This window comes from Sorex araneus, chromosome X, assembly GCF_027595985.1.
Source record: "Sorex araneus isolate mSorAra2 chromosome X, mSorAra2.pri, whole genome shotgun sequence".
In the NCBI taxonomy this organism is placed as follows: domain Eukaryota; kingdom Metazoa; phylum Chordata; class Mammalia; order Eulipotyphla; family Soricidae; genus Sorex; species Sorex araneus.
Genome location: NC_073313.1, coordinates 263,669,998 through 263,697,909, shown reverse-complemented (window position 1 = coordinate 263,697,909; position 27,912 = coordinate 263,669,998). Strand labels below are relative to the sequence as shown.

The 27,912-nt window shown below is 51.7% G+C and overlaps 1 protein-coding gene across 2 annotated transcripts; it reads left to right on the top strand.

The window, feature by feature from the left end:
• The first annotated feature begins 208 nt into the window (after nucleotides 1-208).
• SLC16A14 (solute carrier family 16 member 14) lies at nucleotides 209-27,912 on the top strand. 2 transcript variants are annotated; one of them, XM_055120423.1, is made up of 6 exons: nucleotides 209-225; nucleotides 7,328-7,602; nucleotides 12,238-12,381; nucleotides 19,132-20,088; nucleotides 23,507-23,671; nucleotides 26,510-27,905. In XM_055120423.1, exons 2-5 carry the CDS (start codon nucleotides 7,341-7,343, stop codon nucleotides 23,656-23,658), a joined length of 1,515 nt encoding a protein of 504 aa, XP_054976398.1. In that variant the 5' UTR covers nucleotides 209-225; nucleotides 7,328-7,340; the 3' UTR covers nucleotides 23,659-23,671; nucleotides 26,510-27,905. The 2 variants fall into 2 exon arrangements, with proteins under 2 accessions (XP_054976398.1, XP_054976397.1); XM_055120422.1 differs by having other exon boundaries at nucleotides 23,507-27,912.

Here is a 27,912-nt window from a genome sequence, read left to right as displayed (position 1 = left end):
AAGGAAGGAAGGAAGGAAGGAAGAGAGAAAGGAAGGAAGGAAGGAAGGGAGGAAGGAAGGAAGGAAGGAAGGAAGGAAGGAAGGAAGGAAGGAAGGAAGGAAGGAAGGAAGAAGGAAGGAAGGAAGGAAGGAAGGAAGGAAGGAAGGAAGAAAGACCGGACGAAGGAGCCGGGACTCGATGCTCGGTGCTCCCGGGGGGTCCGGGACTCCGCGGGTCCGATTCAGGTTGCATCTCCCAGCGCCCCTGTTTTTCTTTCCACGCGGGCCGGGGCCGGGTGACTCCTGGCTCCGCGCTCGGCGCTCGCTCCCGAAGGGGTTCGGGGCCGTTCCTCTGGCCCAGGACGGGTGGGGGGCGGGCGGGCAGGAGGGAGGGGTCTGCTCGCTGCCGCCCCCTCGGGAGCGGGGCCTCTGCTCCGGCGACCCGGCGGGACGGAGCCCCGGCCACCGACTCCGGCAGCCGCAAGAGTGTGCACGTGAGGCGACTGCAATTTTTTTCCCCTTCCTGCCAAACCAGAATTAGCCGGTATGGGAACGGTCGCGCGTGGAGAGGCGCAGCGGCGCGGCGGGGAGGGACGCGCCGAGTAGGGCCGGGAGCGCAGCCGGCCCCGGCCCCCGCCCCGGGATGCCCGGCCGCCTCGCTGCCCACCTACACGCCGGGCCCAGCGCGGGGCCCCGAGGACCGCGGCGCGTCTGGGGGTCGCGGCCAGGCGCTGAGTGACAGCGCGGCCCGGCGGCTGCGCACGGGTGAGTGTCCGGCGGCCGCGGGCCGGGGGTGCGGGGGTGGGGGGGGCGGGGGGCGCGGGACCCGGCGGGGGGCTGCACTCCCAGGTCCTCGGGGAGGGGCTGCACCCCCAGGACCCGGCCCAGGGGCTCAGGAAGGGCAGCCGGGGAGCGGGTGGTCGCGCCCCGGAGCTCGGGCGAGGCCGTCTAGGGGCGGGCGGGGGGCGCACAGTCCTCCGGGATGGGGGCGCGCTGGCCCCCGCTCAGCCTCGACCCCCGGCCGCCCCTTGGCGACCCCAACCAGGCGGAGGGGGACAGCGGGGCCGGGGGCTGCGGCTCCTGCACACTTGGGGTCCCCGATCCCACCCCGCGCGGGGGGGGACGCGACTCCACCCGCCCGTCTACACCGCTTGCTCCGGGCCGCGGGCGGCTCCGAGCCCGCAGGGTTGCGCAGGGAGCTGGGGGTGGGGGGTGGGGAGTAGGAAGAACTGGAAAGGGGTCCCGGGCTGGGGTCCCCTGCCCCGGCCGGCCGCCGTGCAGCTGCCTGCCGCGTCCCCTCCCGCGCCCCCCCGCAACCCCACTCCGCGGTTCGGATCAGGCTCCTCCAGGGAGGACGGAGAGAAATGAGGCGGGGGGGGGTGGGGGGCCGGGACGTAGTGGTGGGGTGGGCTGGGAGCACCCGGGGTCACTCGCCGCCAGGGCCCTTTGGTGGTGTTTCAGGGCGCAACTCTGCTAGTTAATTAGCCCGGTGTTTCCGCGGAAAAGTTGATTCGGTCTCATTAGCAGGGATGAGTGAGGGGGTGGGTATTACTGGGGATTAGAAAATTTTCCTCTCGCCTTTGCTGCTGCTGCTGCTGCTGCTGCTGCTGCTGTGTGTGTGTGTGTGTGTGTGTGTGTAGGACACCCAGCTTCCCCTTGCACCCCCTTTCCACAAACAGGCCTCGCCTTCCTCACCTGTGAAATGGGGCAATAGCAACGGACAGGCTCTCCGTGGACAGCCACCCAGTACAGCTCCTGACCCATGGGAACACTTCGGTGCTCCAACGCCGCGTGAACCCAGCGGGGTTCGGGGGCTTCGGCGCGCCCCCTGGCCTCCTGGACCTGTACAGCCAGGTGCGCGGCAGCGCGCTCCCTTCCTGAGCTTCCCGCTGCACCCCGCGCCTGAAAGGGCCCAAATACCCCCTGGACCAAATTCCGTGGGGGGCAGCAGCGCGCCCCGCGCCGGAGGAGCCCCGAGCCGTGCTCTGCGCAGTGCCAGCGGCGATGCCCGTGGGGTCTGTGCTCAGCGCGGCGCCTCCGCTTCCCCTGGAGGATGCGCTCCCGCCCCCCCAGCCCCCCCCAAACTGAAAAGCGACTTGCTCCTAAGAGGGTGTCCCGTGGGGACAGGGCGCTTCCCTGCGCGCGGCTGCCCCTGCTTGCGTTCCCTTCCCGGCCCCCGCAGGGTTCCCCGAGCATCACCCCGAGCGGCCCCACGGAGGCGGTGGCGGGAGCATTCCGCCCCCCCCATCAGAGGGTGTCACCCGCCTCCCCTCCAAAAAGAGATCGAAGGTCCTCCCGGGAAGAACTGTGGGAATTTTAACCTCATTGTCATGGCTGATTGCGCTCCAGTGGGCGCGCCAGTCGCTCTCGCCTGCCTGTGACAGCTCTTACCTCCCCTCCTTCCCTGCCTACGCCTTCCTCTCCAGGAGGTCAGAGGTGACCCTGGACCCCGTAACCCCCCCCCCCATCTGCATCCTCCACCTCCTTCTGCTAACCCTCTCCTAGGGGCTGGAGCTATAATATAGCGGGGAGGGCACTTGTCTTGCATGTGGCCCACCTGGGCTCCATCCCCGGCATCCCCTATGGTCCTCTGGGCAGAGCCAGGAGTTAATTCCTGAGTGCAGAGCCAGTAATGACCCCCTGAGCATCTCCAGGTGTAGCCATCTCTCCCCCCTCAAAAAAAAATAAACCCTCTCTTACTTCTACTCCACAACTCAGGGTAGAGTGGGGTGAGAATACTCAAGGAATCTGCGGGAATAGCATCCGCAAGGCCTGAGTTGGATCCAAGCACTGCTGGGGGCCCTGACCCTTACCAGCTTTGAACCATGCTGCACTGCTGGGTTTGGGCCCTGCAAAAAAAAAAAAAATTGGCCAGAGACATAGTACAGCAAGTGCATGCCGTGCACCCAAGCCTGGTTTGAGCCAGCACCTCACTTGGCGAGAGCCCCAGGAGCACGGAGAGTCAGGGGTAATCCCTGGGCCCCACGGGCACTAGAGAATAACTGTTTGGTATCTACTCACTGCAGCAACTGCTTCAAAGCAAGCTTGGTGGTAGAGGGGTAAGATGGTTGTGTTGTCTGGTTTGCGTTTCATTGTTGGATAGTGGGTGAATTGTGCTCCCACAGAGCAGCGGGACGGAGATGTCACATACAAATGACTGCATTGCTGAGTCTTCAGGGGCCTCCTGGGAGACCTGCCAGAACTCGGGGTGTCCCCTCCCCGGCCCTCTGCAGCTTGCCCCAGTTAAACCTCCCTTCCACAAGCATGGCTGTTTTCCCTGGGATAACGTGTGTCCTCTGAATACATGTCAATGTCATCTGCTTAGAAACAAACTGGAAATGTCACAGCAGTTCTGTGGTGACTGCATCTCCCATCAGAATAATTCTGTTTTGTTCCCAACAGGAAAAAAAAAACCCGCTTACTTAGGGTTGCAACTCATGGGATGCAAAGGGGAAACTTTGTATTAATATTATTAGAAAGTCTTTGTCCACTATGGACTTCATAATGCATTGTTCTGTCTTATTAAACATAGCTGAGCCAGGGGCTGGAGCCATAGCACAGCGGGGAGGGCGGTTGCCTTGCACACGGCCGACCCGGGTTCGATTCCCAGCATCCCATATGGTCCCCTGAGCACTGCCAGGGGTAATTCCTGAGTGCAGAGCCAGGAGTAACCCCTGTGCATCTCCGGGTGTGACCCAAAAAGCAAAAAAAAAAAATAGCCGAGCCAGATAACACAGCAGATAAGGTGCTCTCCTTATATGCAGCTGACCCAGGTCCAATCCCCTGCACCCTGCATGGTCCCCCCAAGCCCTGCCAGGAGTGACCCCTGAGCATGGAAGTCAGGTACAAGCCCCGAGTACCACGGATGGGACCCAAACAAGCAAGTAACAAACAAACAAAAATAACCAAAGGAAAGCAGAGGCGAGCTCTGTCCCCTGGAGTCTAGAATAATGTTCCGACTGGACTGGTCAGCCACAGCCCTGCGTCCCCTCCTGCTGGCTCCCGGCCAGGCAGCCCTTTGACCCCTTTCTAAGCCCGCCTTCCTGACCCACACAGCCCTGCACCGGTGAGAGCTCCAGAGGGGACGACCCTGCATGGCCACTCGGCGATGGGGCAGGAGACTCTCGGCGAGGACATTGAAGGGAAGCACACCAGAGGCCTCTGCACCCCCCCCCCACCCAAGGCCACCGTGTTTATTTAGGATTATTTTACTTCAAAGATAATTAAGATGATCCACTTAAGGCGATCAAGTGTGATCAACCCATAGAGAATAACCTCCATCTCTTTTTGTGGTTGTTGTTTCACTCCTGTCTTTTTTTTTTCTCAAGGAACACTTTTTTTTTTTTTAACTTGGCAGTGGGGCATCTCCCAAGTGGTTCAGGAGACCTGGGGGCCCTTACTGTGGAATCTTCACCCACCGAGTGAGTGGCCCGATGCAAGGGCCGGCAGATGGAGGGCCTGGCAGAGCTTGGGGGTCTCCAGGGCTGCACTCTGCAGTGCTTGGGGGGGACCATGTGGTGCTGGGGATTGAACCCAGGCCAGCTGCATGCAAGACAAGAGCCTTAGTGCACTATCTCTCTGGCCTAGGACACCTTTTATTTCGGGGGAATGGGGGTGGGGTGCCGTACCTGGCTGGGTCAGGGCTTACTCCTGGCTCTGTGCTCAAGGATCATTCCTAGTAGGGTTCAGGGAACCATACCTCGTGCTGGGAATCCAAACCAGGTTGGCTGTGTGTAAGGCAAACACCCTACCAACTAACTATACTATTTCTCTGGCCTAAGATATGCAGGGTTTTTGGTTTTTTTGTTTGGAAAGGTGGGGAGGGGGACACTCCTGACTCTGCACTCAGGAATTATACCTGACTGGCTTGGGGAATGATATGGGATACCAGGGATCAAACCCCGGTTGGCTGTGTGTAAGGCAAGTGAACGACCCCATACTTTCTCTGTGGCCCCCTGATAAGCACTATTAACGCATAGTGGCTCTGCACTCAGGAATTACTCCTGGCAGTGCTCAGGGGACCATATGGGATGCTGGGAATCGAACCAGGGTCGGCCGCGTGCAAGGCAAACACCCCACGTGCTGTACTATCACTCTAGCCCCAAAAAGATTGAGTTTTTAAGTACATGACTGGAAGCTTGCAGATCTAACATTAAAACACACATGTGGGAGGGAGTGATAGTACAGTGGGGAGGGCACTTCCGGTTACAGGCCATCAAGGGATTAGTGCCTGTGTTGGGTCTGTGTTCTGTAGTTCTGTAATGCCCCTGTAATTCACACCTGTATGTGATCTTCTTTCCTTATCTTCAAAGAGCACATGCAATCCAATGTAGGCTGATGGACTTGTGTTGCACGGATAAACCATGATCGGATGCTTTGAAACTTTATTTTGAGGAACAGATTTAGATTTCCAGGAAAGATGCAAAGATGCTCCAGAGTTCCGGTCCCCACAGCCCCCTTCTCCCCAGATTCCCATATAGCAATATCCTGTAGGGTCACAGCACATCTGCTAAGGTCAACTGGCCAACATAGATACATTCTCACTGACTAAGCCCTGGGATTTATTTAGGTTTTCTTTCTTGTCATCTGACTTCCTTTTCTGTCCCCAAGGCCCATCCAGACACCTGATTGCCTCACAGGACAATCCTCAGACTTTCCTTTGATGATCTTGATACTTTCACGCATTGTTTGCTTGTTTGGTCGCATGGCCTTTGATTGGTGTTTTGACATGTCCACCAGAAATGTCACTATCCAAACCAAAAGACCTTCACCTCTCAGTCTTGCACTCTGAAAAAAATTTTATTTGCACAAGAATTAAGGTTGTACATGGGCATAGATAATGACAGAAGGGACGGTATCATGGTGCTCATTTTCCACCTTGGTGTCCTGAAGGGGCAGCAACAGTCCCTGGGTGCTGGGGAACTGGCTTTGCAAATGCACGTTCAACATAGAAGCAGTTCTCTGAATTTGCCCCCAGAGAGGATGCATTTTTTAGGAAAAGATGCGTTTATTTTATTTTATTTTTATTTTTTTGCTTTTTGGGTCACACACAACGATGCACAGGGGTTACTCCTGGCTCTGCACTCAGGAATTACCCCTGGCAGTGCTCAGGGGACCATATGGGATGCTGGGAATCGAACCCGGGTTGGCCGAGTGCAAGGCAAACACCCTACCCGCTGTGCTATCGCTCCAGCTCCGAAAAGATGAGTTTTTAAGTACCTGACTGGAAGCTTGCAGATCTAACATTAAAAACACACATGCGGGCTGGAGTAATAGTACAGTGGGGAGGGCACTTCCCTTGCATGAAGCAGACCTGGGTTTGATCCCTGGCAACCCATATGGTCCTCTGAGCATCACCAGGAGTGATCCTGAAGAGTAGAGACAGGAGTAACCCCAGAGTACCACCAGGTGTGGCCAAAGAGCAAAACAAAACCCAAAAGGAAAAAATCAACAACACATAGGCTTGCCTTGGTGCCCAGCAAGGGGTTTTGTTTTGGGGGCTTTTGATTCGTTTTGTTGCTGAGACTATCTCAGAGTGAATTGCTGGTAGTCCGTGACCCTAAGAAAGCAGGCCAGCTTTGAGTCATTCTCCATGGGAAATTCTGTCCAGGTTGCCAGCTGCCAAGCAAAGGGAGAGCCTGCAGGCTGTGCCCGGGGCCCATCCAGTGTCCATCCCAGCTGGGCCCACAGCGCCCCCTGCAGGGCACAGCTCCACCCTCCAAGATGCTCTTATGTGTTTTTCCCACCTCCCTGGCAAGTGTGGGGACCCACCTCATCCCCCTCATCCCCCACAATACACTTACCTACTTAAGAGACATTGGACCATCGGACCATCACTGGGTGGTCCAAAAACAAACGAACAAAAAGAAATAATATTGACATACTGAGTGACTGTAGAGATGAAACGATATTTGATCCTAAAAGTGCTTAGTCTAGTGCAAAAGTAAAGAATCTCGAGTTCGAGGGCCAGAAAAATAGTACAGTGGGGAAGGCACTTGCCACGCACACGGCCAACCCGGGTTCCATCCCCGGCACCCCTTCTGGTCCCCTGAGCACCGCCAGGAGCGATCCGTGAGTGCAGAGCCAGGTGTGGGCGGTGAGCCCTGCTAGGTGTGGCCCTCCTCCACTCCCCCTACCCCCTAACCTCACCCCTGGGGAATAAAGAAAAAGGGTTTGTCCTCGAGCCCAATGCCAGCGCTGTGTCTGAAACCCTGGCAACGCTCCGCTGCGGTGACTCTGGCCTGCAGGGGGAGGTGGAGCTGCTCCGAGCAGGGGGAGGCGGAGCTGCTCCGAGCAGGAGCTGGTCTCCGGGGCCACGTTCCCTGACGTTCTCTGTCCCGTGTTTCAGAAAACCCTGCAGAATGTACACGAGTCACGAAGACATCGGGCGCGACTTTGAAGATGACCGCAAGGACAAGAAGGCGCTGAAAGCCCCCCACCCCGATGTGGACGGCGGCTGGGCCTGGATGGTGGTGCTCGCCTCCTTCCTCGTGCACATCCTGGTCATGGGCTCCCAGATGGCGCTGGGCGTCCTCAACAGGGAGTGGCTGGAGGAGTTCCACCAGAGCCGCGGCCTCACGGCCTGGGTGAGCTCCCTCAGCATGGGCATCACCCTCATTGTGGGTACGTCCCCCTGCCCCCCCCAAACCCAGGCGTGACCCCGGGATGCTTCCTGCGAGCCGGCCGGGCTGGTGGTGGACACTCTTCTCTGGCGGTCGGACACACGTGACTTAGCGCAGACCTTTCCGACCCCATGTGTTGGGAATCTATGCCAATCACCCCGTCGTCCCCCCGGAATGGTGTAGTCACCGCTGCCCTCCTGCTCCAGGGCTTTCTCCTGCTGTTCAAACGAACACTTGGTCCCGTTAACCAAACCTCTCTGTGCTCGTGCCTGGAGAGATACTGATAGATCCGGCATTTATCGTGTGAGTGGTCGACCCTGGTTCGATTCCCCAGCCCCACACATAGTTCTCCGAGCACCGTCACTGTGGTCCAAACAAGCTCCCCCTCCCCCGAAATAAAAAGCATTGGTGTCTGGGGTGGGGTGGGGGGGAAGCCATCGATGCTTCTTCCAATGATTTGCTAGTCGTGACTAAGGACTTGAATCCAGCCCAGAGTTTTTGTTGATCTTGGCCGGTGCTCAGTCAATGTGATTTTGGATAGTACTTACTGAGGGATGACATCAGTAAGCACGGCGGCGCTATTGATTGGAATCAAGGGCAAAGTTATTTTTCAGGATGTGTATGTGGCTGTCTACTTAGCAACGAGGATGGCTGCTGACCGAGTTCTAGAATGACATAGTCTTAATTGAATGAGGAGTGTGGGGGGATGGTGGACGGGCCATTCATGAGCTGGCTCCGTCCACCTGACTTGTTCAAACCAGGACCGTTCGTTACAGGAAAAGCAAGGAAGGGAGAGAGCGGGGGCTTTAAGGCTGCTGCCTGGAGGGTGGCTGACACCACTTGGGTCCCCGGTGCCATGTATGGACCCCTGAGTCCTGGGGAGAGGGATCCCTACCGCCGTCGGGTGTAAGCCTGGAGCACCACTGGGTGTGACCCAAATCTTCCTTCTCCTCCCCTCAAAAGTACCTCAGAGGGGCTGGAGCGATAGCACAGCAGGTAGAGCGTCTGCCTTGCATGCGGCCAACCCAGGTTCGAATCCCAGCATCCCATATGGTCCTCTGAGCACCGCCGGGGGAAATTCCTGAGTGCAGAGCCAGGAATAACCCCTGTGCATCGCCAGGTGTGACCCAAAAAGCAAAAAAAAAAAAAAAAAAAAAGTACCTCAGAGGAGTCAGAGGCTGCAGAAGGCTGCTTCTTGCCCCCCACCCCCACCCCCGTGAGTGTCCCTGGCGCTGTCAGTCCTGGCTCTGAAGCTGCAGCCTGAGCCCTGAGTGCGAATCTGGGGATGGGCACCCCAGTAGCCCTATTGGACTTCAGCACCTGCAAAAAGCAGGGAGCTGTAGTGTCCAGGGGCCTCACCCTGGACAGTGACAATGAGGAGTCCAGCCAAAAAAGCTGGATGTTCGGAGGAGTTGTTCACCTCTGAACTGTGGGCAAGACCCAGATTCCTGGACACGTGGCCCTCGTTGGTGACCGGGGACTCAGAGAGGGTGAACCCTCTGCCCGCTGTCCCCGCCACCCAGGAAATTTCACCAGAGAATGGGGTCTGCTTTCTCCTGCCCCCACCACTGCCTTAGGCTCTGTGGGGGGCTCTCCTTCTATTGGGGGCTTCTTCTGTTGTCCTGCACTTCCCTCCCGGGGTGCCCAGCCGGCCACACTGGTTGGGTCCTGGGGTGGACTCTGAGCATCGTAGCTCTGACTTCCTTCCTGAGCGGAGTTTTGTCTCGCTCATGAAGGGGCACACGTTTCTGCTTTGCCCTGCTGCACGCTCTAAGGGACAGCGGCCCATGGTGCACATGTGTGTCCCTAGAGGCTGACTCCTTTACCAGTCAAGTGCTTTTATCAGGGAAGCCCTAATGTGTCCCCCTTGCTCTCAGGCACCTCTAGACTCTACGTGGTGGCTTTCTGGGGTGCCCACATTCTTTTTTTTTTGCTTTTTGGGTCACACCCAGAGATGCACAGGGGTTACTCCTGGCTCTGCACCTCAGGAATTACCCCTGGCGGTGCTCAGGGGATCATACGGGATGCTGGGGATCGAACCCAGGTCGGCCACGTGCAAGGCAAACGCCCTACCCGCTGTGCTATCGCTCCAGCCCCCTGGGGCGCCCACATTCTTTCTGAAAGCCGCAGACAGGCGCAAGCTGCGAGCTCGAGCTGGGCACTTGTGCCACACGGGAAATGGGGCTTTTCTCTCTTACGAGGCCGCTGAACAGGGCTGGAGAGATAATCCAGCAGGGTGGACGCTTGCCCTGCGCGTGGCCATCCCAGATGATCCCCTGAGCCCCACCAGGAGTGACCCCTGAGCATCGCCGGATATGGCCCCCAAACAAAACCGAAGGCCACGGAACAGTGAAGCAATGAGTTCGTGTTTGAGTGGTGACATTGTCGTTAGGTTAGACAAATAAGCTTTTATAAAGAAGCCTAAGACCTATATAGACCTTGGAGTCCCCGCTTCTGAATTTCAGCTGCTCCAAGTGCCCTTGGGCAGATGTGTTTCCATCGTATACCCAGATGTATCCGTGGTTGCACACATTGCTTAGTTTACATAGCATATGTCTTAATTTATAAGATTAAGCACATGCTTATTTTACTTTATTTGCAGGGGAGTGTTGGGTCACAGCCAGTGGTGTTTTCAGAGCTTACACCTGGCTCTGAGCTTCGGGGTCACTCCTGGAGGGGTTCAGAGGCCCGTATGGGATGCTGGGGAGTGAGAGAGGGGTCAGCTAAATGCTAAACCTTGACCCCTGTACTATAGCTCTCTGACCCTCATGTATTTATTTTATATTACATGGTATATTCATAATGATTTTATTTGTTACATTAAGTTTATTCTTTGATATCTATTCACTGAATTTTACTTTCTATAATGTAACAGGGATAACGAATTTTTTTTTATTAATGCTTTTTAAACCTGGCTGAGTTTGAGTCCCCTGGACTACGCTGGGCAATGCTGGGACCACAACATGGTTGAGGGGGTAACACCCCGACTTTGAATAGCAGAGGTTTGTGTTCTGCTACTTGAGCTACTCCCTCACCCAAAGTTTGTGTCCTTATCATTTTCAGGCTGATTCAAAATTATTCGACTACCAAAAAAAAAAATACCCAGCAAATGAAATATCACTTTATTAGAAGGTTGTACCCAAATATACTCATAAAGATTCAATGAGAAATTTTATTTGAGATTGGGCTAACAGAGGGACCTCCATGGAAGCTTATCAAATGTATGAAATCTCCAATAGACCCACTTAAGTAGAATAGGTTTGAGTATGTCAAGCAATAGTGGCATACTTACCAAAGCCCAACAGTGAACAGAACCAAGATGAGGACCAGAGAGCGGGTACAGCGGGTCGGGCACTTGATCCTGCACACAGCTGACCTGGGTTTAATCCTTGGCAACCCATAAGATCCCCCGAGCCCTGCCTGGAGTCCTTCATGAGCACAGCCGAGAATCCACCCTGAGCACTGCTGGGTGTGGCCCCCAAACAGACAGAAAACTAAGATGAGGTTTAAAATGAACACAATCTCACTAATTATGTTGCTAGACTCTAGGTAACTTTGTGGTTAAGGAATCGTTGATCAGGAGGCAAGTGTGAAGTCCAATGGCAGCAGAAATTACTTCTCAAAAAAAAAAATCAGGAAGAGAAGAAGGAGGGTTGGCAAGAACCACAACCGCAGAAAGAATCCAGTCAGTAGACTTAAATAATTAAGTTCTCACCTGGGGGCAAGTGAGCCGGGGGTCAGGTGACCAGCACTTCTTACAGGAAACACGGCAGGTGCCACTGTGCAGGCCGGAGGGGCCCGTTGGAACCCCCCTGGCAGTATTGTAAACGTGAAGCAGAGACAGTTCTTTCTGGCTGGGTTTCCCCAGGGCCCTGGGGTTCGGAGGACCCCTCCCTGTACTCCCTCTAGATCTGGAGCCAAACACTTACTTGTTGTACTATCTCTCCTCTCAGTGGAGTCAGAAACTTAAATGTGGGCCCAGAGCGCTCCCTCGCGGGACTGGAGCATGCGGTTTGGTTCCACCGACCCCAGGTACTGAGGCAGCCCCAAGCACCACTAGGTGTGACTCCCCAATCCCCAAACAAAATAACTCCAATGCCTAGAGAGACTGAACGGGTCATGCGGGGGCAGGCGTCAGCCTAACGGGAAGGGTAGTGACTGCGGCAAAGTAGAAGCGGCGGAGGCAGCTAAACGTGCCCGCTACTGCCCACTCCTGGCTCAGGTCCACCATGGGAAGATGTTCTGGGCCGCCATTGGGCTGTTTTCATTCTCTCAGTTTTCAGATGTTGGCAGCTGATTCCAGGTGCTTTTACACAGGCATCCGCGCACTGCTTCGGGTTCCAAGAGCACTCACTCACGAGCCCTCCTTCCAATAAGACAGTGAATGGCTATTTTTGAGGGTGGGAGAAGGGAACCGTCTATTTCAAGGCTCTCTTAAAAGCCCGCCACCCCGTGCTCTCCAGTGAACCGGTGGAGCGCATCTCTGCACGCCAGACAGAGGGGCTAGGCCAGGGGTGTGGCAGCTTAACGCCTCAGAGCGCTTTTGTCCTCATTCTCAGCCTTGCTCGGAGGCTCTGATGAGATCGCGTGGAAAGATAACGCCCTCCGTCAACTCCTTTTCGATCTTCCGTGACAGGACCTTTCATCGGCTTGTTCATCAGCACCTGCGGCTGCCGCTGCACAGCCATCGTCGGGGGCCTGGTGCACGCCCTGGGATGGGTGCTGAGCGCCTCCGCGGCCAGCGTGCATTATCTCTTTGTGACCTTCGGAGTGGCAGCGGGTAAGCACTCGGGCTGCGGTGTGATACTACGTGTTTCTGTGGGTGTCTGGGCGATGAACTGAATGCCAAGGAGAAGAGACCTGATCTAAGGTTTTTTTCTTTCTTCCTTGATACCCCAGTCCCACCCTCGACTCCAAGGTATATTTAAACATATAATTTTATATTATATTATGGACTGGAGCGATAGCACAGCGGGTAGGGCGTTTGCCTTGCACGCGGCTGACCCGGGTTCAATTCCTCCGTCCCTCTCGGAGAGCCCAGCAAGCTAGTGAGAAAATCCCTTTTGGCAGAGCCTGGCAAGCTCCCCGTGGCGTATTCGAATGCCAAAAACAGTAACAACAAGTCTCACAATGGAGACGTTACTGGTGCCCGCTCAAGCAAATCAATGAACAACGGGACAACAGTGCTATAGTGCTACATACTATATTATGTATAAATAATAAATATATATGATATATCCAATTATATGTATCACATATGTGGGTTGGAAAGATAATACCATGGGTAATCCAGGTTTGCATGCATGCGACCAACGCGGGTTTGATCCCTGCTACTACATATGGTCCCTCGAGTCCTGCCAGGAATGATTTCTGAGCACAGAGCCAGGAGTATGCCTTAAACACAGTTGGGTATTGCCCATATGCCCTTCACATCCCCCAAAAAAAGTATTTTTAAAAGACATCTACATGTAGGGTCTATACCCAGCCATGTGCAGGGGTGGGGTGTACCCAGCAGTGCTCGGGGCCCCACGTGTGCCAGCCATACCCGCTCCCCCCCCACAAAGCCAGCCCCTGGAGCCACTTTTGAACATAAAGCTCTTACACACGCCAGCTCCCAGTGGCTGTTGTCTCCCTCCTGGGACGGAATGGATTCCATTTCCCATCGCCTGGTTCAAAGTAGAGTTTCTCCCTCCTCAGAAGGTAGGTAATCATTCCACGTGGAATGACTCGCCCACGTAGGAAGGAAATAACATTCTCTTAATTAATGACTGCGGGATAGAGCATGAATCACCGCCTAATCATTTTCTCCCGAAGCCCCTTTGGACTGAATGAAACAGCAGTAAGCCCCGCACTCGGGTAGACAGCAAGAGGGCAGCAGGATGGCACTCCCGGGGTGGGGGTCGGGGCCAGGCAGCGAGATTTGAATATCCACTCTGCAGACCCAACTCTGGCTGCCATTTCCTATACCCACGGGTGACAAGAAGTCCTTCCTTACTGACACAAACGTACTCAAGGAACCACATGCAGGGAGCTGGAGCAATAGCACAGCGGGTAGGGCATTTGCCTTGCATGCGGCCGACCCGGGTTCGATTCTCAGCATCCCATATGGTCCCCTGAGCACCATCAGGGGTAATTCCTGAGTTCAGAGCAAGGAGTAACCCCTGTGCATCGCCGGGTGTGATCCAAAAAAAAAGAAAAGAAAAGAAAAAAAAAGGAACCACATGCAGGACAATTTTCTTTCCACCTAGAGTGACTCCCCGCACCCTTACCCCCCCCCCCCATGAATGCCACATTTGCCAGTGGTGCTGGAATAAGAGCTGAAAGTGAGAGTTTGAAATTGTCACTCCCCCCCAACATTTTACCTGCATGTCTTTGTGGGGGAAGGTGCATCACAGAACCTATTTGTTCCTTAGCTGCAAAGTGGGGTGATTGAGAGCGCTTCGTGTGTAGACTGTTGAAATGATTGTCTGAGACGCTCTGTGTAAGGAAATTGGCAGAGCAAGCAAGGTGTGTGTTCTTTGTATACAGCTAACCCGGGTTCAAACCCTGGCTCCCCGCATATGGTCGTCTGAGCTTCCAAGGAGTGATCCCTGAGTGCAGAGCCAGGAGTAAGACCTGAGAACGGCCAGGCATAACCCCAAAAGAAAAATAAAGAAGCAAAGAAACTGGCGTGATGCTTAGCATATAGCCAAGTGCTCGTATGATAGTATCACCATATCTCATTTTTATTCTGTTGTAAGCTGAAGTGTATGTTTCTAGTGGAAGAGGGTGAGTACAGATGTCTGCTGACCATGTAACTTGACCAGCTGATTCTCTGGAATGTACATCTGTCCACACACATAACCATGTTCTTTGAGGCATAGTCTAAGAATCATCAAAGGGCATGGTCGTGGCTCTTTTTGTCTCGGGGGGCAGGGGGCACATACAACTGTGATCAGGGCTCATTCCACAGGTGGTGTGCGGGACTGAACCGAGTCAGCTGTGTGCAAGGCAGGTGCACTATCCTATCTCTCCAGCTCACAATAAAAAATTCTAGGTTTTTTTTTTTTTGTTTGCTCGTTTGTTTGGGGGCCACACCAAGCTTTGCGTGGGGCTTACTCCTGCTTCTGCATCCAGGGATTGGTCCTAGGGATAGTCAGGGAACCACCTGGATGCCAGGGATCACACCCACTTTGTCTTGTACAAGACAAGCACCCTACCCACTGTACTCTCGCTCTGACCCCTCATGATAATAATTCTTAAGAGCGATGTAATTTGCAATAGAGGTATTGAGTGGCCATCCTGTTTAGTCTACAGTCTACTTTTGGCATGTATCTTTCAACCCGAATAGGTCCTCCCGACATCCTCTACTAAGTGTTCCCTTCTCTATCTCAGCTGCCTTTGCCCCCAGCATGTGAGGCCAGTTTCCAAGCTGTGGGGCAGACCTCCTGGTCCTTATCTCTACTTCTCTTGGGTGTTAGTCTCCTGTTCTGTTATTCCACAGATGAGTGCAATCTTTCTATGTCTGTCTCTCTCTTTCTGACTCATTTCACTTAACACAATACTTTCTAGGTTGATCCACTTATAAGCAAATTTCATGACTTCATCTTTTCTAACAGCTGCATAGTATTCCATTGCACAGAGGCAGGATGGGGTGGTGGGGGATGGGGTGGTGGGTGGTGGGAGGGATACTGGGAACACTGGTGGAGGAGAATGGGCACTGGTGGAGGGATGGGTAAACGATCACTGTATGACTGAAATGCAAACACAAAAGTTCATAAGTTCGTAACTGTACCTCACGGTGATTCACTAAAAAAAAATTTAAAAAATAACACTCCATTTTCTATATTGAGTCAATGGTTCAAATTTCTATATTAAAATAATTTTAGATAAATTAATATTAAAGTTTTAAGAATTGTACTGAGTTTCTCTGAACCATTCAGCCAGAATTTTATTTTGTAAAATAATATTTTACAAAAGCATAGCATAGTGATCAAAATCAATAGAATTAACATTGGCACACTCTCAATATCTATTCTACTGAATTAAAAAAATTCACCAACCTTTTTTTTTTTTAAAAAAAAAGAGCGATGTAAGATGTTTCTCATAAAGAAATCGCTAGCACTGCGATTTTTTATTTATAGATGAGGAAATAATCCTTCTGCTGAGATTAAGGAACTAGATGGGATCTCTGGGCAGGCCCTCCAGGGCTCGAGATCCTGGTCTGGTGATGTCACGTTATAGGGACAATGACTTGATCCTAAAGAACAAGACTTTCTCATCATTTAGAGATTTGGGAGAGAGGGGGTGTAGAGTTTGGTCCACACCCAGAAGCCCTAAGGGCTCCTGGTTCAGTGCTCAAGAGTCTCCCAGCAGTGGTTGGGGGATCTATTTGGTGCCAAGTATCAGACCCTCTCTTTCCCCGTGCAAAGCATATGCTAAGCTCATTCAGTATTGATCTCTCTGGCCCTCCCTTGGAGATTTCCATGGCTACCTTCCTTACTTGAATGACATGGTATAAAAGGCAGTCCACTGCTTATTGACCCCCTTAATATCACCCACCTGGATTCATTAACGCATCCATTCCCTTATTTGCCCAACAAATATTTATGGGTGTGAAGAAGCAGGAAGAAACGCGAGAGGCTGGAGCAGAGAAAGTGTGTCTGGACATAGTTTATTGCTCCCGCTCTTACTCTTTTGTTTTTAAGATATCTTACAGAGTACGCTTCATTAATTTTTCTTTTACATTGTTTTCTTTTGGGGAGACACACCCAGCAAGGCTCAGGCCCCTCCAGGGTTTGAGCTGTGCTAAGATGGACACGAGGGGTTCTGGGTTTGAACCCAGGGCCTCCGACTTGCAAGGCCCGTGCTCTACCAATTGTCCTACATGACTGACTTTTTTTTTTTTTTAAGATTTCAAGTTATTTATTTTTAGGAACTTTGAAATAAACAATGCAACTTTGTTAGTAGTCAAATAGGTACTTGACATATCAGGAGACAAGGGCAAAAATTAGATCCCAGATTCTTTTTTTTCACCCGGCAATGCACAGGGGTTACTCCTGGCTCTGCACTCAGGAATTACTTCTGGCGGTGCTCAGGGGACCATGAGATGCTGGGAATCGAACCCAGGTCGGCCATGTGCGAGGCAAACACCCTACCCGCTGTGCTATTGCTCTAGCCTCATAGATCCCAGATTCTTAAACTATGAGTCACAATCCTATTTAGGGTCATATAACATTTTTTAAAAAATTTATTAGTGAATCACCGTGAGATAAAGTTACAGACTTACAAATTTTCATGCTTGCATTTCAGTCATACAATGATCGAGTACCCATCCCTCCACCAGTGACCATTTTCCACCACCAATGGTCCCAGCATCCCTCCCACCAATCCCACCCTGTCACCTTCACCCACCCCACCTCTGTGGCAGGGCATTCCCTTATGCTCTCTCTCTCCTTTTGGGTGTTGTGGTTTGCAATAGAGGTATTAAGTAGGCATCATATTCAGTCTATAGTCTATTTCAGCCCATATCTCCCATCCCTAGTGGGCCCACTTAGCACCCATTACTTGGTGTTCCCTTCTCTATCTGAGCTGCCTTTGCCCCCAGCATGTGAGGCCAGTTTCCAAGCTGTGGGGCAGACCTCCTAGTCCTTATCTCTTCTGCTCTTGGGTTTTAGTCTCCTATTCTGTTATTTCATATTCCACAGATGAGTGCAATATTTCTATGTCTGTCTCTTTCTGACCCATTTCACTTAGCATGATACTTCCCATGTTGATCCACTTAAAAGCAAAGTTCAAGACTTCACCTTTTCTAACAGCTGCATAGTATTCCATTATATAGATGTACCAAAGTTTCTTTAACCAGTCATCTGTTCTCTTGGGTTTTTTCCAGATTCTGGCTATTGTAAACAGTGCTGCAATGAACATATAAGTGCAGATGTCACTTTTACTATACATTTTGCATCTCCAGGATATATTCCCAGAAGTGGTATTGCTGGGTCAAATGGGAGCTCAATTTCTAATTTTTTGAGAAGCACCCATACTGTTTTTCAAAAGGCTGAACCAGTCGGCACTCCCACAAGCAGTGAAGTAGAGTCCCTTTCTCCCCACATCTGCGCCAACACTGGTCGCTTTTGTTCTTCTGTATGTGGGCCAGTCTCTGTGGTGTGAGATGGTATCTCATTGTTGTTTTGATCTGCATCTCCCTGATGATTAGTAATAGAGGAGCATTTTTTCATGTGTCTTTTAGCCATTCGGATTTCTTTCTTGAGAAAGTTTCTGTTTATTTCATCGCCCCATTTTCTGATGGGGTTGGATGTTTTCTTCTTGTGGAGTTCAACCAGTGTTTTTTTATTATTATTTAATTTCAGCTGCCGGGATTGGGTCCCTTAGGGGAGGGAGGGGCCTCAGCCATCCCCCTCCGCGTTTCCCCAAATGCAACAGCCTGGCTCGGGGTCTGGCGGCATGGCTGTGGTATATCGTTCTGTGCTCTCTTCCAAGAGATTTATCTTGAGTCTCTGGACTATGGCCATTAATAAGATTATATTACATGCCTGACTCTTAAATGTTTTAAAATCAAGGGAAACTGCCCTCAAATTTTTCTAATCATTACCCTGTAACCATACACTGTATAGTCATTCCATTAATGTAATTGTTTATAGATATTTACATTTAATAATTAGCACCAACCCCTACCACCACATTGGCCTTTGGCCACTATAAATCACAGGCTTCTGTCTAAGATAGAGACACGTGAAAATCAGAGGAGAAAAACAATCATTACTGTGAGATTTAGACATCCAGTGGCTCTGTGTGTGTGTGTGTGTTGGTTTAGAGGTCACACCCAGCAATGCTCAGGGCCTACTCCTGACTCTGTGCTCAGGGATCACTCCTGGCAGGGCTCAAGGAACCATTTGAGTTGTCTGGGAGAAAGCCTGGGTCAGCTTTATACAAAGCAAGTACCTTTCCTGCTGCATTACCTCTTTCAGAGTGTGTGTGTGTGTGTGTGTGTGTGTGTGTGTGTCTGTGTCTGTGTGTGTGTCTAGTTTTGGGGTGTCACACCCAGCAGTGGTCAGGATTTTCTCGTGGCTCTGAGGTGTGTGGGGGACCGTAGAGGGTGTGGGTCTGAACTGGGTCAGCCTTGTGTGTGCCCAGCCTTCGCCTCCTCCCCCTCCTCCCGTCTCTCAGTCTGTGTGATGGTACATTTTCACCCCTTTCCCCTCCGGGTTCCCTTGTGAATATCCCGGCCTACTCCGAAACTGCCTGGAGCCGCCCTCCAATACCCAAAATTTCCTGGGTACTTTCATGCCACTTGCATGGACCACCGCAGTCTCCTCTCAGTCCTTTCACTCTCGCCGCCATTCACTAACACAGACAGGGCATTTTGGGCAGTTCCAGGCACAGCAGGCGTGAGGGGAGGGAGGTGGGGCGGGCAGCTGACCTGTGCCACCATCAGTCCCTCCCCGCCCGCCCCCCGTTTGCAGAGTCAATGACCACGAGACGCTGCGGACGGCGGGCACTGAGCTGGACTGTGTGTGTTTCCTCCCCGCAGGCCTGGGCAGCGGCATGGTCTACCTGCCCGCTGTGGTCATGGTGGGCCGCTACTTCCAGAAGCGCCGAGCCCTGGCCCAGGGCCTCAGCACCACCGGGACGGGCTTTGGGACCTTCCTGATGACGGTTCTGCTGAAGCACCTGTGCGCCGAGTACGGCTGGCGCAATGCCATGTTCATCCAGGGGGCCGTCTCCCTCAACCTGTGCGTCTGCGGGGCGCTCATGAGGCCGCTGGCGGCTGGCAGACAGGGAGACGCTCCCGGAGGCAGAGAGGCGCCGGGGGTCCCAGCCGTGTCCCCAGAATCGGTCCCCACCCTCCGTGGGCCTCGGGCAGGAGCAGCTGAGGAGGAGGACGGGGTGGAGGAGGCCCCCGCGGGCCAGGAGCCGGCCGGGCCCCGAGAGGACAGCTGGGCCTTGCGGGCACTGAAGAGCCTGGGCCAGCTGCCCCTGCGGGTGCGGGGGGGCTTCCGGGACTGGCACGCGGGCTACTTCGGCACCGCCTCGCTCTTCACCAACCGCGTGTTCGTGGCCTTCGTCCTCTGGGCGCTGTTCGCCTACTGCAGCTTCGTCATCCCCTTCATCCACCTGCCCGAGATCGTCAACCTGTACCAGCTGTCGGAGCAGAACGACGCCTTCCCGCTGACGTCCATCATCGCCATCGTCCACATCTTCGGCAAGGTCCTGCTGGGCCTGGTGGCCGACCTGCCGTCCATCAGCGCCTGGAACGTCTTCCTGCTGGCCAACCTCACCCTGGCGCTCAGCATCTTCCTGCTGCCGCTCATGCACACCTACGCCGGCCTGGCCGTCGTCTGCGCGCTCATCGGCTTCTCCAGCGGCTACTTCTCCCTCATGCCCGTGGTCACCGAGGACTTGGTGGGCGCCCAGCACCTGGCCAACGCCTACGGCATCATCATCTGCGCCAACGGCATCTCGGCCTTGCTGGGGCCGCCCTTCGCAGGTGAGCGGGGTGGGGCGGGGCGGGGCCAAAGGGCTGGAGCGCGTGCCGTGCGCAGCAGGAGCTCTGTGTGTGGTCCCACCACATCGTGTGGACCCCTGAGCACCTGCGGGGGGAAGTACACACCGCTGCCGCCGGGGAAAGGCGGGGATCCCAGCCAGCAGCCGCCCCCAGATCTGCCAGCTGTGGCCCCTAAACAAAGAAATCGTGTGCTCGCTCCCCACGTGCTTCCTACGTTACAGTTTCTCACCGCTACATTTGAGCAAGGGGGAGGACGCTCATCCGTGTGGCGTAAAGAGGTTTGGGTCCTAATCGTCCGGGATGGAGCCACCCGGCTGGGAGGGTAGGGGCAGCTCCCACCCCCCCCCCCAAGCAACCTCTGATTTTCTCCCACCGAGAGATGGGGGAAGTTGCTGGTTACTAGCCTCGCTGTTGTGAGCTCCTGTTTCTGCCCCCACTCTGGATACTAGAGCACACCCAGAAGTGCTCAAGGAGTACTCCCAGCTCTGCTCACCGGGCAGGTCCTGGCTCTGCTCTAGTCCTTCAGGGGTCAACCCCTGGCGGTGTTCAGAGACCATGAGTGGCACCGGGGATGGAACTCAAGTCAGCTGCAGGCAGGGCAAGTGCCCCGCTGACAGTACTATTTCGTGTGTAGCTTAATCTCCTCCCTCACATAGTTGGCCACGTGCAGACCATGACACGGGACTGATTCTCACGCGTATTCATTAAAGTGGGCTGGAGCGATAGCGCAGAGGGTAGGGCGTTTACCTTGCACGCAGCCGACCTGGGTTCAATTCCTCTACCCCTCTCAAAGAACCTGCCAAGCTACCGAGAGTATCTCGCCCACACGGCAGAGCCTGGCAAGCTCCCTGTGACGTATTTGATATGGCAAAAACAGGAACAATGAGTCTCACAATGGGGACGTTACTGGTGCCCGCTCGAACAACTCGATGAACAACGGGAGGACAGTGACAGTGATACAGTGATTCATTAAAGTAGAAGTCATGTTTCATGATTTCTGAGGCTTTTTTTTTCTGTATTTTAACTTCTTGGGCATTGAAATACATTGTACAAAGTCCTAAGAAAGCATAGTTAATAGTTAATATGTTAATTGACAGATTTTAAATTTTCTTTTGATGGTGTGATTGGATTCAGGGACATACCTAGTGGTACTCTGAGGCTACTCCTGCCTCGATATTTGTGGACCCATCTGGTGTCAGGTATCATCATGCTAGAAGCCAGGAAATACTGTAAGTTAGGTTATAATATTCAAGCATTAACTGAAAGAACTGACAGTTTCATCCGCATTGAAAACTAGGTTTTTGACAAGGTCAGTTTATAAAGATAAAGCATAAAGATAATTTATCATTATAACTTGTCAAATGATAAAGATACGTTTCAGGTGTAGCTATCCCTGGGAATTTTATAAAACCCGGAGTCTGTCAGAGTGGGTGAGAGTCACTCCCTCTGCCCCAGCCTCTTTTTTTTTTTCTTTTTGGGTCACACCTGGCGATGTACAGGGGTCACTCCTGGCTTTGCACTCAGGAATTACTCCTGGAGGTGCTCAGGGATGGGATGCTGGGAATCGAACCCGGGTCAGCTGCATGCAAGGCAAATGCCTTACCCGCTGTGCTATTGCTCCAGCCCCCAGCCTCTTTTGATATAGCCTCACAACTCTTCAGAAGAGTCCTGGGGTTCTTTCTAGAAAAGATTTGTGTTTCTATTGTGGGGAGAGGGTAGTGTGGGACCCCCATGTTATTCCAAGTCTAAGCCAGCCTCAGAATTAGCCTGACGGGCCGCATGGTGCCAGAGGACCTGGGCTGTCCTCTCTGGGTCCCTGCCCGCCCAGTAGACTGACTGTCACACCCACAATTTGCCTCCGGGTGCCATCTTAGCGCACCAACAGCCCTGGCCCAGAGACTCCCAGTTGGATCCCAAAATGGATTAGCGCCATACAGAGATGTCTCTGGAACTCAACCATTTACAATCTAGAAACATACATTTACAATTGCGGCCGTGTGAGCTCTCATGATATTCAAAATGAAGAATGGAAAATAAATTATCTAGTGTCTGCCCCTGGCAGGTAGGCTTAAGTGGTGGTGGGAAATTTTGAGCAAAACATCATCATCATCATCATCCCATTGATTGTCGAATTTCTCGAGCGGTCTCAGCAACCTCTCCATTCGTCCTATCCCTGAGATTTTAGAAGACTCTCTCTACTCGGCCTTCCCAACGATGCCGCACTGGAGGCTCTTTCAGGGTCAGGGGAATGAGACCCAGCTTGTTACTGGCTTTGGTATATGAATACACCATGGGGACCTTGCAAGGCTGTCCCATGTGGGCAGGAAGCTCTCAGTAGCTTGCGAGTTTCTCCCAGAGGGAAAAGTAGGTTATAAGATATCACTTCTGGGAGCTTGCTTTTAAGTCAATGGATGTTGGCTGTTGATGGGATTACACACACCTGGGTTCCTCTGCTGGTACCTTCAGGTGTGAGGCTTGTCCGAACGTGTGGAGAGGGGCCTTGAGCATGGCTGTGGCTAGATTCCAGAGGTCTTCAGCCACCGTGAGGTCTGCTCGGGGCGGGGAGGGAAGCTGGAGCCCATCTTCTCCTAGGGACCCCTGGGAAGACAGCCAAGCACTCGGGCAAGAGACATAAAGCCCAAAATTAGAGAGAGTATTGAGGAAATTATCTGTCATAGAGGCAGGGTGAGGACTGGGATGTGGGGGGTGGGGAATGTGCACTGGAGGAGGGATGGGTGTTCTGTCATTGTCTGGCTGAATCTCAAACATGAAAGCCTTGTAACTCTATCTCACGGTGATACAATTAAAAAGAAAAAAAGTAATGGCAGTTCATGCCCAATTCAATCAGCTTAAGCAATGGCTGAACAAACAGCAGTACTCCTACATTATTTTAAAAAAATAAAAAGAGTTAGCCTGAGGGCTCCCCCACAACCCCCCCTTTTTTTTTCTTTTTTCTTTCTTCTTTTTTTTGCCTCTTGGGTCACACCCAGTGATGCTCAGGGTGTACACCTGGCTCTGCACTCAGGGATTACTCCTGGTGGTGCTCAGGGGACCATTTGGGATGCCGGGGATCAAGCCCAGGTTGACCACGTTTAGGGCAAATGCCCTACCAGCTATGCTATTGCTCTGCACCCCACCCTCCCACCACCCAACCCTTCGTGTCTGGAAAAGGATCCTAATGTCTTACTAGGAAAACTCCGCCAGCACTAGCCTGACACTGAGAACCAGTTTCCAGAACCTGCCCTTCCCCTAGGCCAAACGGGCCATTTGGCTGTTTGAGGCATTAAATCACTCATCAGTTGCTTATTGCAGAAGCCTGTCTAACCGTAGTAGTTGTTTGCTTTGCTTTCCTTCATCCACTGCATTTCTGTGAATAGACTCTTTCCCTTCTCCTTTGCAGGGTGGATCTATGACATCACACAGAAGTACGACTTCTCCTTCTACATATGTGGCTTACTGTACCTGATAGGAATACTCTTCTTACTCATTCAGCCGTGCATTCAAATTGTCCGACAATCCAGAAAAAAGTACACAGATGGTGTCCGTGTCTAGCGCAGCGTTCCACGTGAGCATTCTCTGTGTTCACACCTACCTCGTGTGGCTGCTGAGGGCGGAGCTAGGACCCATCCTATGAAAGCAGCTCTGAGTGGTCATGTGTTAGTACCATGGTGTCTGCATGACTGGGAAGCGTTGCCGTCTCTCCGTTTAGGGAGAAGCCATGTTGTGAAGGTACTTAGGACCACATGTAGGTCTTAGAGATGACGCGGTCCTTCCAAGACAGCATGTGACATCACTTACTGGAACTGTTCTCTCCCGTCACCCACCAGAGCTCAGGTTCTAGATACAGCCTGTGTATCCAAGATTTTTTCAAACCGAGATTTTTTTCATTCCAACTCCTTCTACGGAAGGGGAAAATCAAGTATCCAAGTATCGCAGTGCTTCTGGAAAGCTTACCAGATCAATAGGTCTTAAGCCCAAAAAATGTGGCTGGGTTTCAGAAATGAATTGTCATGGGCAGAAACGAATTGATCTACCCATGTAAAACAAAGGCAGGCTCTCATTTCAAAGGCCATGCCCCCTGCCCTATGAAAGATGCGCTTTCTAGTTTTATGATAGAATTCTGTAGTGAGGGAACACAGTTTCTTAATCTTCCTGGGTGGGAGGGGAGCAGAGAAATGTTGGGGATAAAAAAGAATCCTAATTCAGTATCAATCAGTGAGAAAGTGACTCGAGATGAAACTTTACCAAGTAGATAGTTGCTGGGGACCTTCCTCATGCAAGGCCTGTCCTTACCATTGCCGTTGAGTCAAGGGCTATGATTCCAACCTGTCATCAGCCTCTTCATTTGGGACCATGGTCCATGGCCCGTCACCATTCTGTTGGTTTGAAAACAATGTTGGTGGTTAGAATACTTGTGGCGCATGATACTGACCTCGCCGGTCAGATGACGGGAGAGGGAGGGTAGGAATCTCGTAGCTTTGGTCTTGGTGCCCCTGTGCCTGGCATTGGGGACTGCTGGTCACCAAACTGTCCTCGGCCTGCGAGTGGCCTGCTGTGCTAAGGAGCACTGACTGCATTCAGACAGAAGCTTCCTGACCCACGACACCCCATCAAATCCCCTTCCATTATCTGCACCTTCTATTTTTCTAAGTCATTTTTTTTCCAGACTGCAGACTGTCCTTCCCAGAATCCCCTCTGCCTTTTAAAAAACATCTCTGGCTGCCTTACTGGTTTGCACAGATTTTTGAATCCCTTCAAGTTTCTACTCAGTGTTGCTCATCACATAGAAAATCCTTTCACAGCGTCTGTGGTCAAATGTACCCCAAGTGGAAACAGGTCATTCTTCACCATCCTGGGGAAATTTGCAGTGTCCTAGTCACTAGAGTCACAGAGGAGGGCGCCCCCCCCCCAGATCTCACTGCAGATGGTTTCACCCGCCCCCCCACCAACCTGGGATACCATCAAACCATTTCCTCGCTGTTCATGATGGATAGTATCGACACGTCTCCCTTTGTTTCAGCTCCATTATGTCCCGATCGTGTCGGGCAGGGCACCACGGATGTAACAATAATAATAAAAGGCAGCTAATGACAAGGAGAAGTGAAAGTGTGGCTAATAGGCACACTCAATATTACCGCCAATGATTCAAGGATGGCTTGTAAATTGTAATCGAGACTAAATTGCATGTTATACTCCATTTGGTCCAACACGCTAACCTATTTGCTATCATTACAGTTTGGGCTGTTAAGGAACCCTGCTCTCTTGATAAAAGCAATCTTAAAGCTGAGGCAAGGCGTGCTCTCTCTCTCTCTCTCTCTCTCTCTCTCTCTCTCTCTCTCTCTCTCTCTCTCTCTCTCCCCCCTATATAGCCTTCCCATAAAATCAGAATTAGATTGAAAACCACGTCAAGTGCTTTAAAACTACTTCTTGCATCTCTCGTGTTCAAGCCAGAATTAACAAGAGGCAGGTTTAAATATTTTGAATGGTGCTATTGCTGATGCATTTTGATAAGAGCTCATCACGTTTCTGATGGTGCATCACAAATGTGAGTGTGTGTGTGTATGTGTGTGTGTGTGTGTGTGGTAGTAGGAATTGAACCCAACTCTCATGCATACAAGCAGGAAAGCACTTTACATTGAGCCACATTCCTAGCCCAAATATAAATTTTATCCAGGGATCCAGCTCTCTTTCTCCTGACATACACTTACCCACTCACGCTGTTTGTGCAGTTTGATTTATTTACTGTAGAAGTTGACAGAAAGTCAAAACCTGCTTACACTCTCCACGTGGACAACAGAATGCCAGAGAACTCTACCAATACGAGAGCCAACATGTGAAGTTTCCTGTTAAAAATATAATCTTTACAGTTCTTTCAAGGTATACTGTAAAAGGTTCATTGTCTAAGATCATGGTTTCATGGTTTTCCCCCTCATATATCAAAGTTATTTTAAATTTACATACGACTAAATAAATGTTGTCCTATTTGAAGATGGTTTTTGTAGAACATCTCTCTTTTCTTGGAAAAAAAAACTCGTAAAACAAAGCTGATGATTAGCCAACGCTAAGTCCAGCACACGCATTTTAACCTAGCAATTATATCTCTAAAATGTTTTACTGCTTATGAATAAAGATGTGGACAAGGATGTTTGATGTCCTGGTTGTTGCATGAAAAGTTGGACATCATTTTAATGCTCATCCTTTGGGAATAATTAAATCGGGAAGAACATTATATTGCAATTTATGTAACTCTTTGCTAAAAAGATTCCAGGGAAAACTAGAACACTGTTTCCAAGATCAGTTTCTAAGAGGGAAAAAAAAAAAAGCTAGAGAAAAAAAAATGACAGCTTAATGTTCTGATTATTATGCTATTGCGAACAACCCATGAGCTCACTTATTTATACAGCTTGTCTGCGTGTCGGGCATTTTTGAAAGGAAATAAGAAAACGGCCTCAGGAGAGGAAACGCTGGGGCATCTGGCTTCTTCCCTGCGCCCGTGACACTGTTTCGATCTAAGACTTCTATCCAGAATGATCTTCAAGGCAGGCTCCGGAGTCTCCTGCATTCAAACCGTGGGGGAGAAGAGCGACTGCCTTTGAGAGAAGCCTGTCTGACAGCTGATTTTCTGATGCGCTGAAACCGGAGACCCGCTCTCAACAAAACTGAGAGTCAAACCTTCCAGTCCAGTTCCAATACTAGTCCTGACTCACGGGCCCATTTCCTTTGGTGACATCCCGGCTGATAGCTATCTGGAGAGGACCTGTGGTGTGTAGCAACTTCTCCTGCTAAGTTGTTCTGCTCACAGGGTCCTTTTCCAACCAAGGGATGCCATCCCGGCGTCCGTCGAAACTGTCCTCAGAGGGGATGCAGGAGGGAGCCACAAGAGCAGAGGAGCCCCGAGTCCAGAGCGAACTGTGACTTGAAACAGCCTCGCTCAAACGGTGAGGGCATGAAAGCGACACATCCCCGCAGATCCCCTCAAACAATTGAACGGCCACTGCTGGGGTATGACGGCTCGTCACATGGAAAACCCAGGCAAGCACGAGGTCTTTGCTTCTCCAGGGCTTGGTTCTCAAACCCCTTTCACATTCCTCAAAGCCAACAAAGACCCAAAGAGCTTCTGTTTTAATGGGCTCTACCTAAATGCCCCCACCAACTGGAAAGCAAAAGAGAAATTTTAGAAACACGTATGGACTTTTCTCAAGAAAACAAGAATGAGCTCCAGATAGTAGAAAGAACACGCTTTTGTAGAAGTAACCATATGCACCCACAACCCCCCAAAAGAAAATGTTACTGGCCCTGTTTGATATTCTTGTGAATTTATGATCTGGCCTAATTCACAGCTGGATTCTTGAACTTGCTTCTGCATTCAGCCTTTCGTGATAAATGGTTCTGGCTGGCCTGGATGAAGAAAGTTCAGCCTGAAACTGTACATCAAGGAACGGGGAGGAGAACTTTGAATAGGCTTTACAGATAATTGTGGGTTTTTGTAATACCGCATCTCGACAAATGCTATTTCCTAGAAATCTGACACCATATCAATAAACTTTTCGTAAAATGTTACATTAAAAATCAGCAGTCTGCCTTGTATTTTGACACTCTTGTCTATTTGTGATTTTATAACACTGTTTCTGTCATTTGGAAAATATTGGTTCAGTGTGTTTTTCTAGATGTGCCAGATATTTTCTAGTTACACGGACCTTTTGGTTGTTGCGTGATACCATTTGTGTGAAATGCCCATAACTGGTAGATTTCCAGGTAGCTAGAAAGTTATGTTATTCATTGCCCAGTTCAGAGAGAAGGGAAGCT

Bases quoted from the DNA above. Each gene is read 5' to 3' on its own strand.
- SLC16A14 (XM_055120422.1), top strand. From the start codon at position 7,341: ATGTACACGAGTCACGAAGACATCGGGCGCGACTTTGAAGATGACCGC. The intron at 7,603-12,237 runs GTACGTCCCCCT...CTTCCGTGACAG, and splicing joins GGGCATCACCCTCATTGTGG to GACCTTTCATCGGCTTGTTC. The intron at 12,382-19,131 runs GTAAGCACTCGG...TCCTCCCCGCAG, and splicing joins GACCTTCGGAGTGGCAGCGG to GCCTGGGCAGCGGCATGGTC.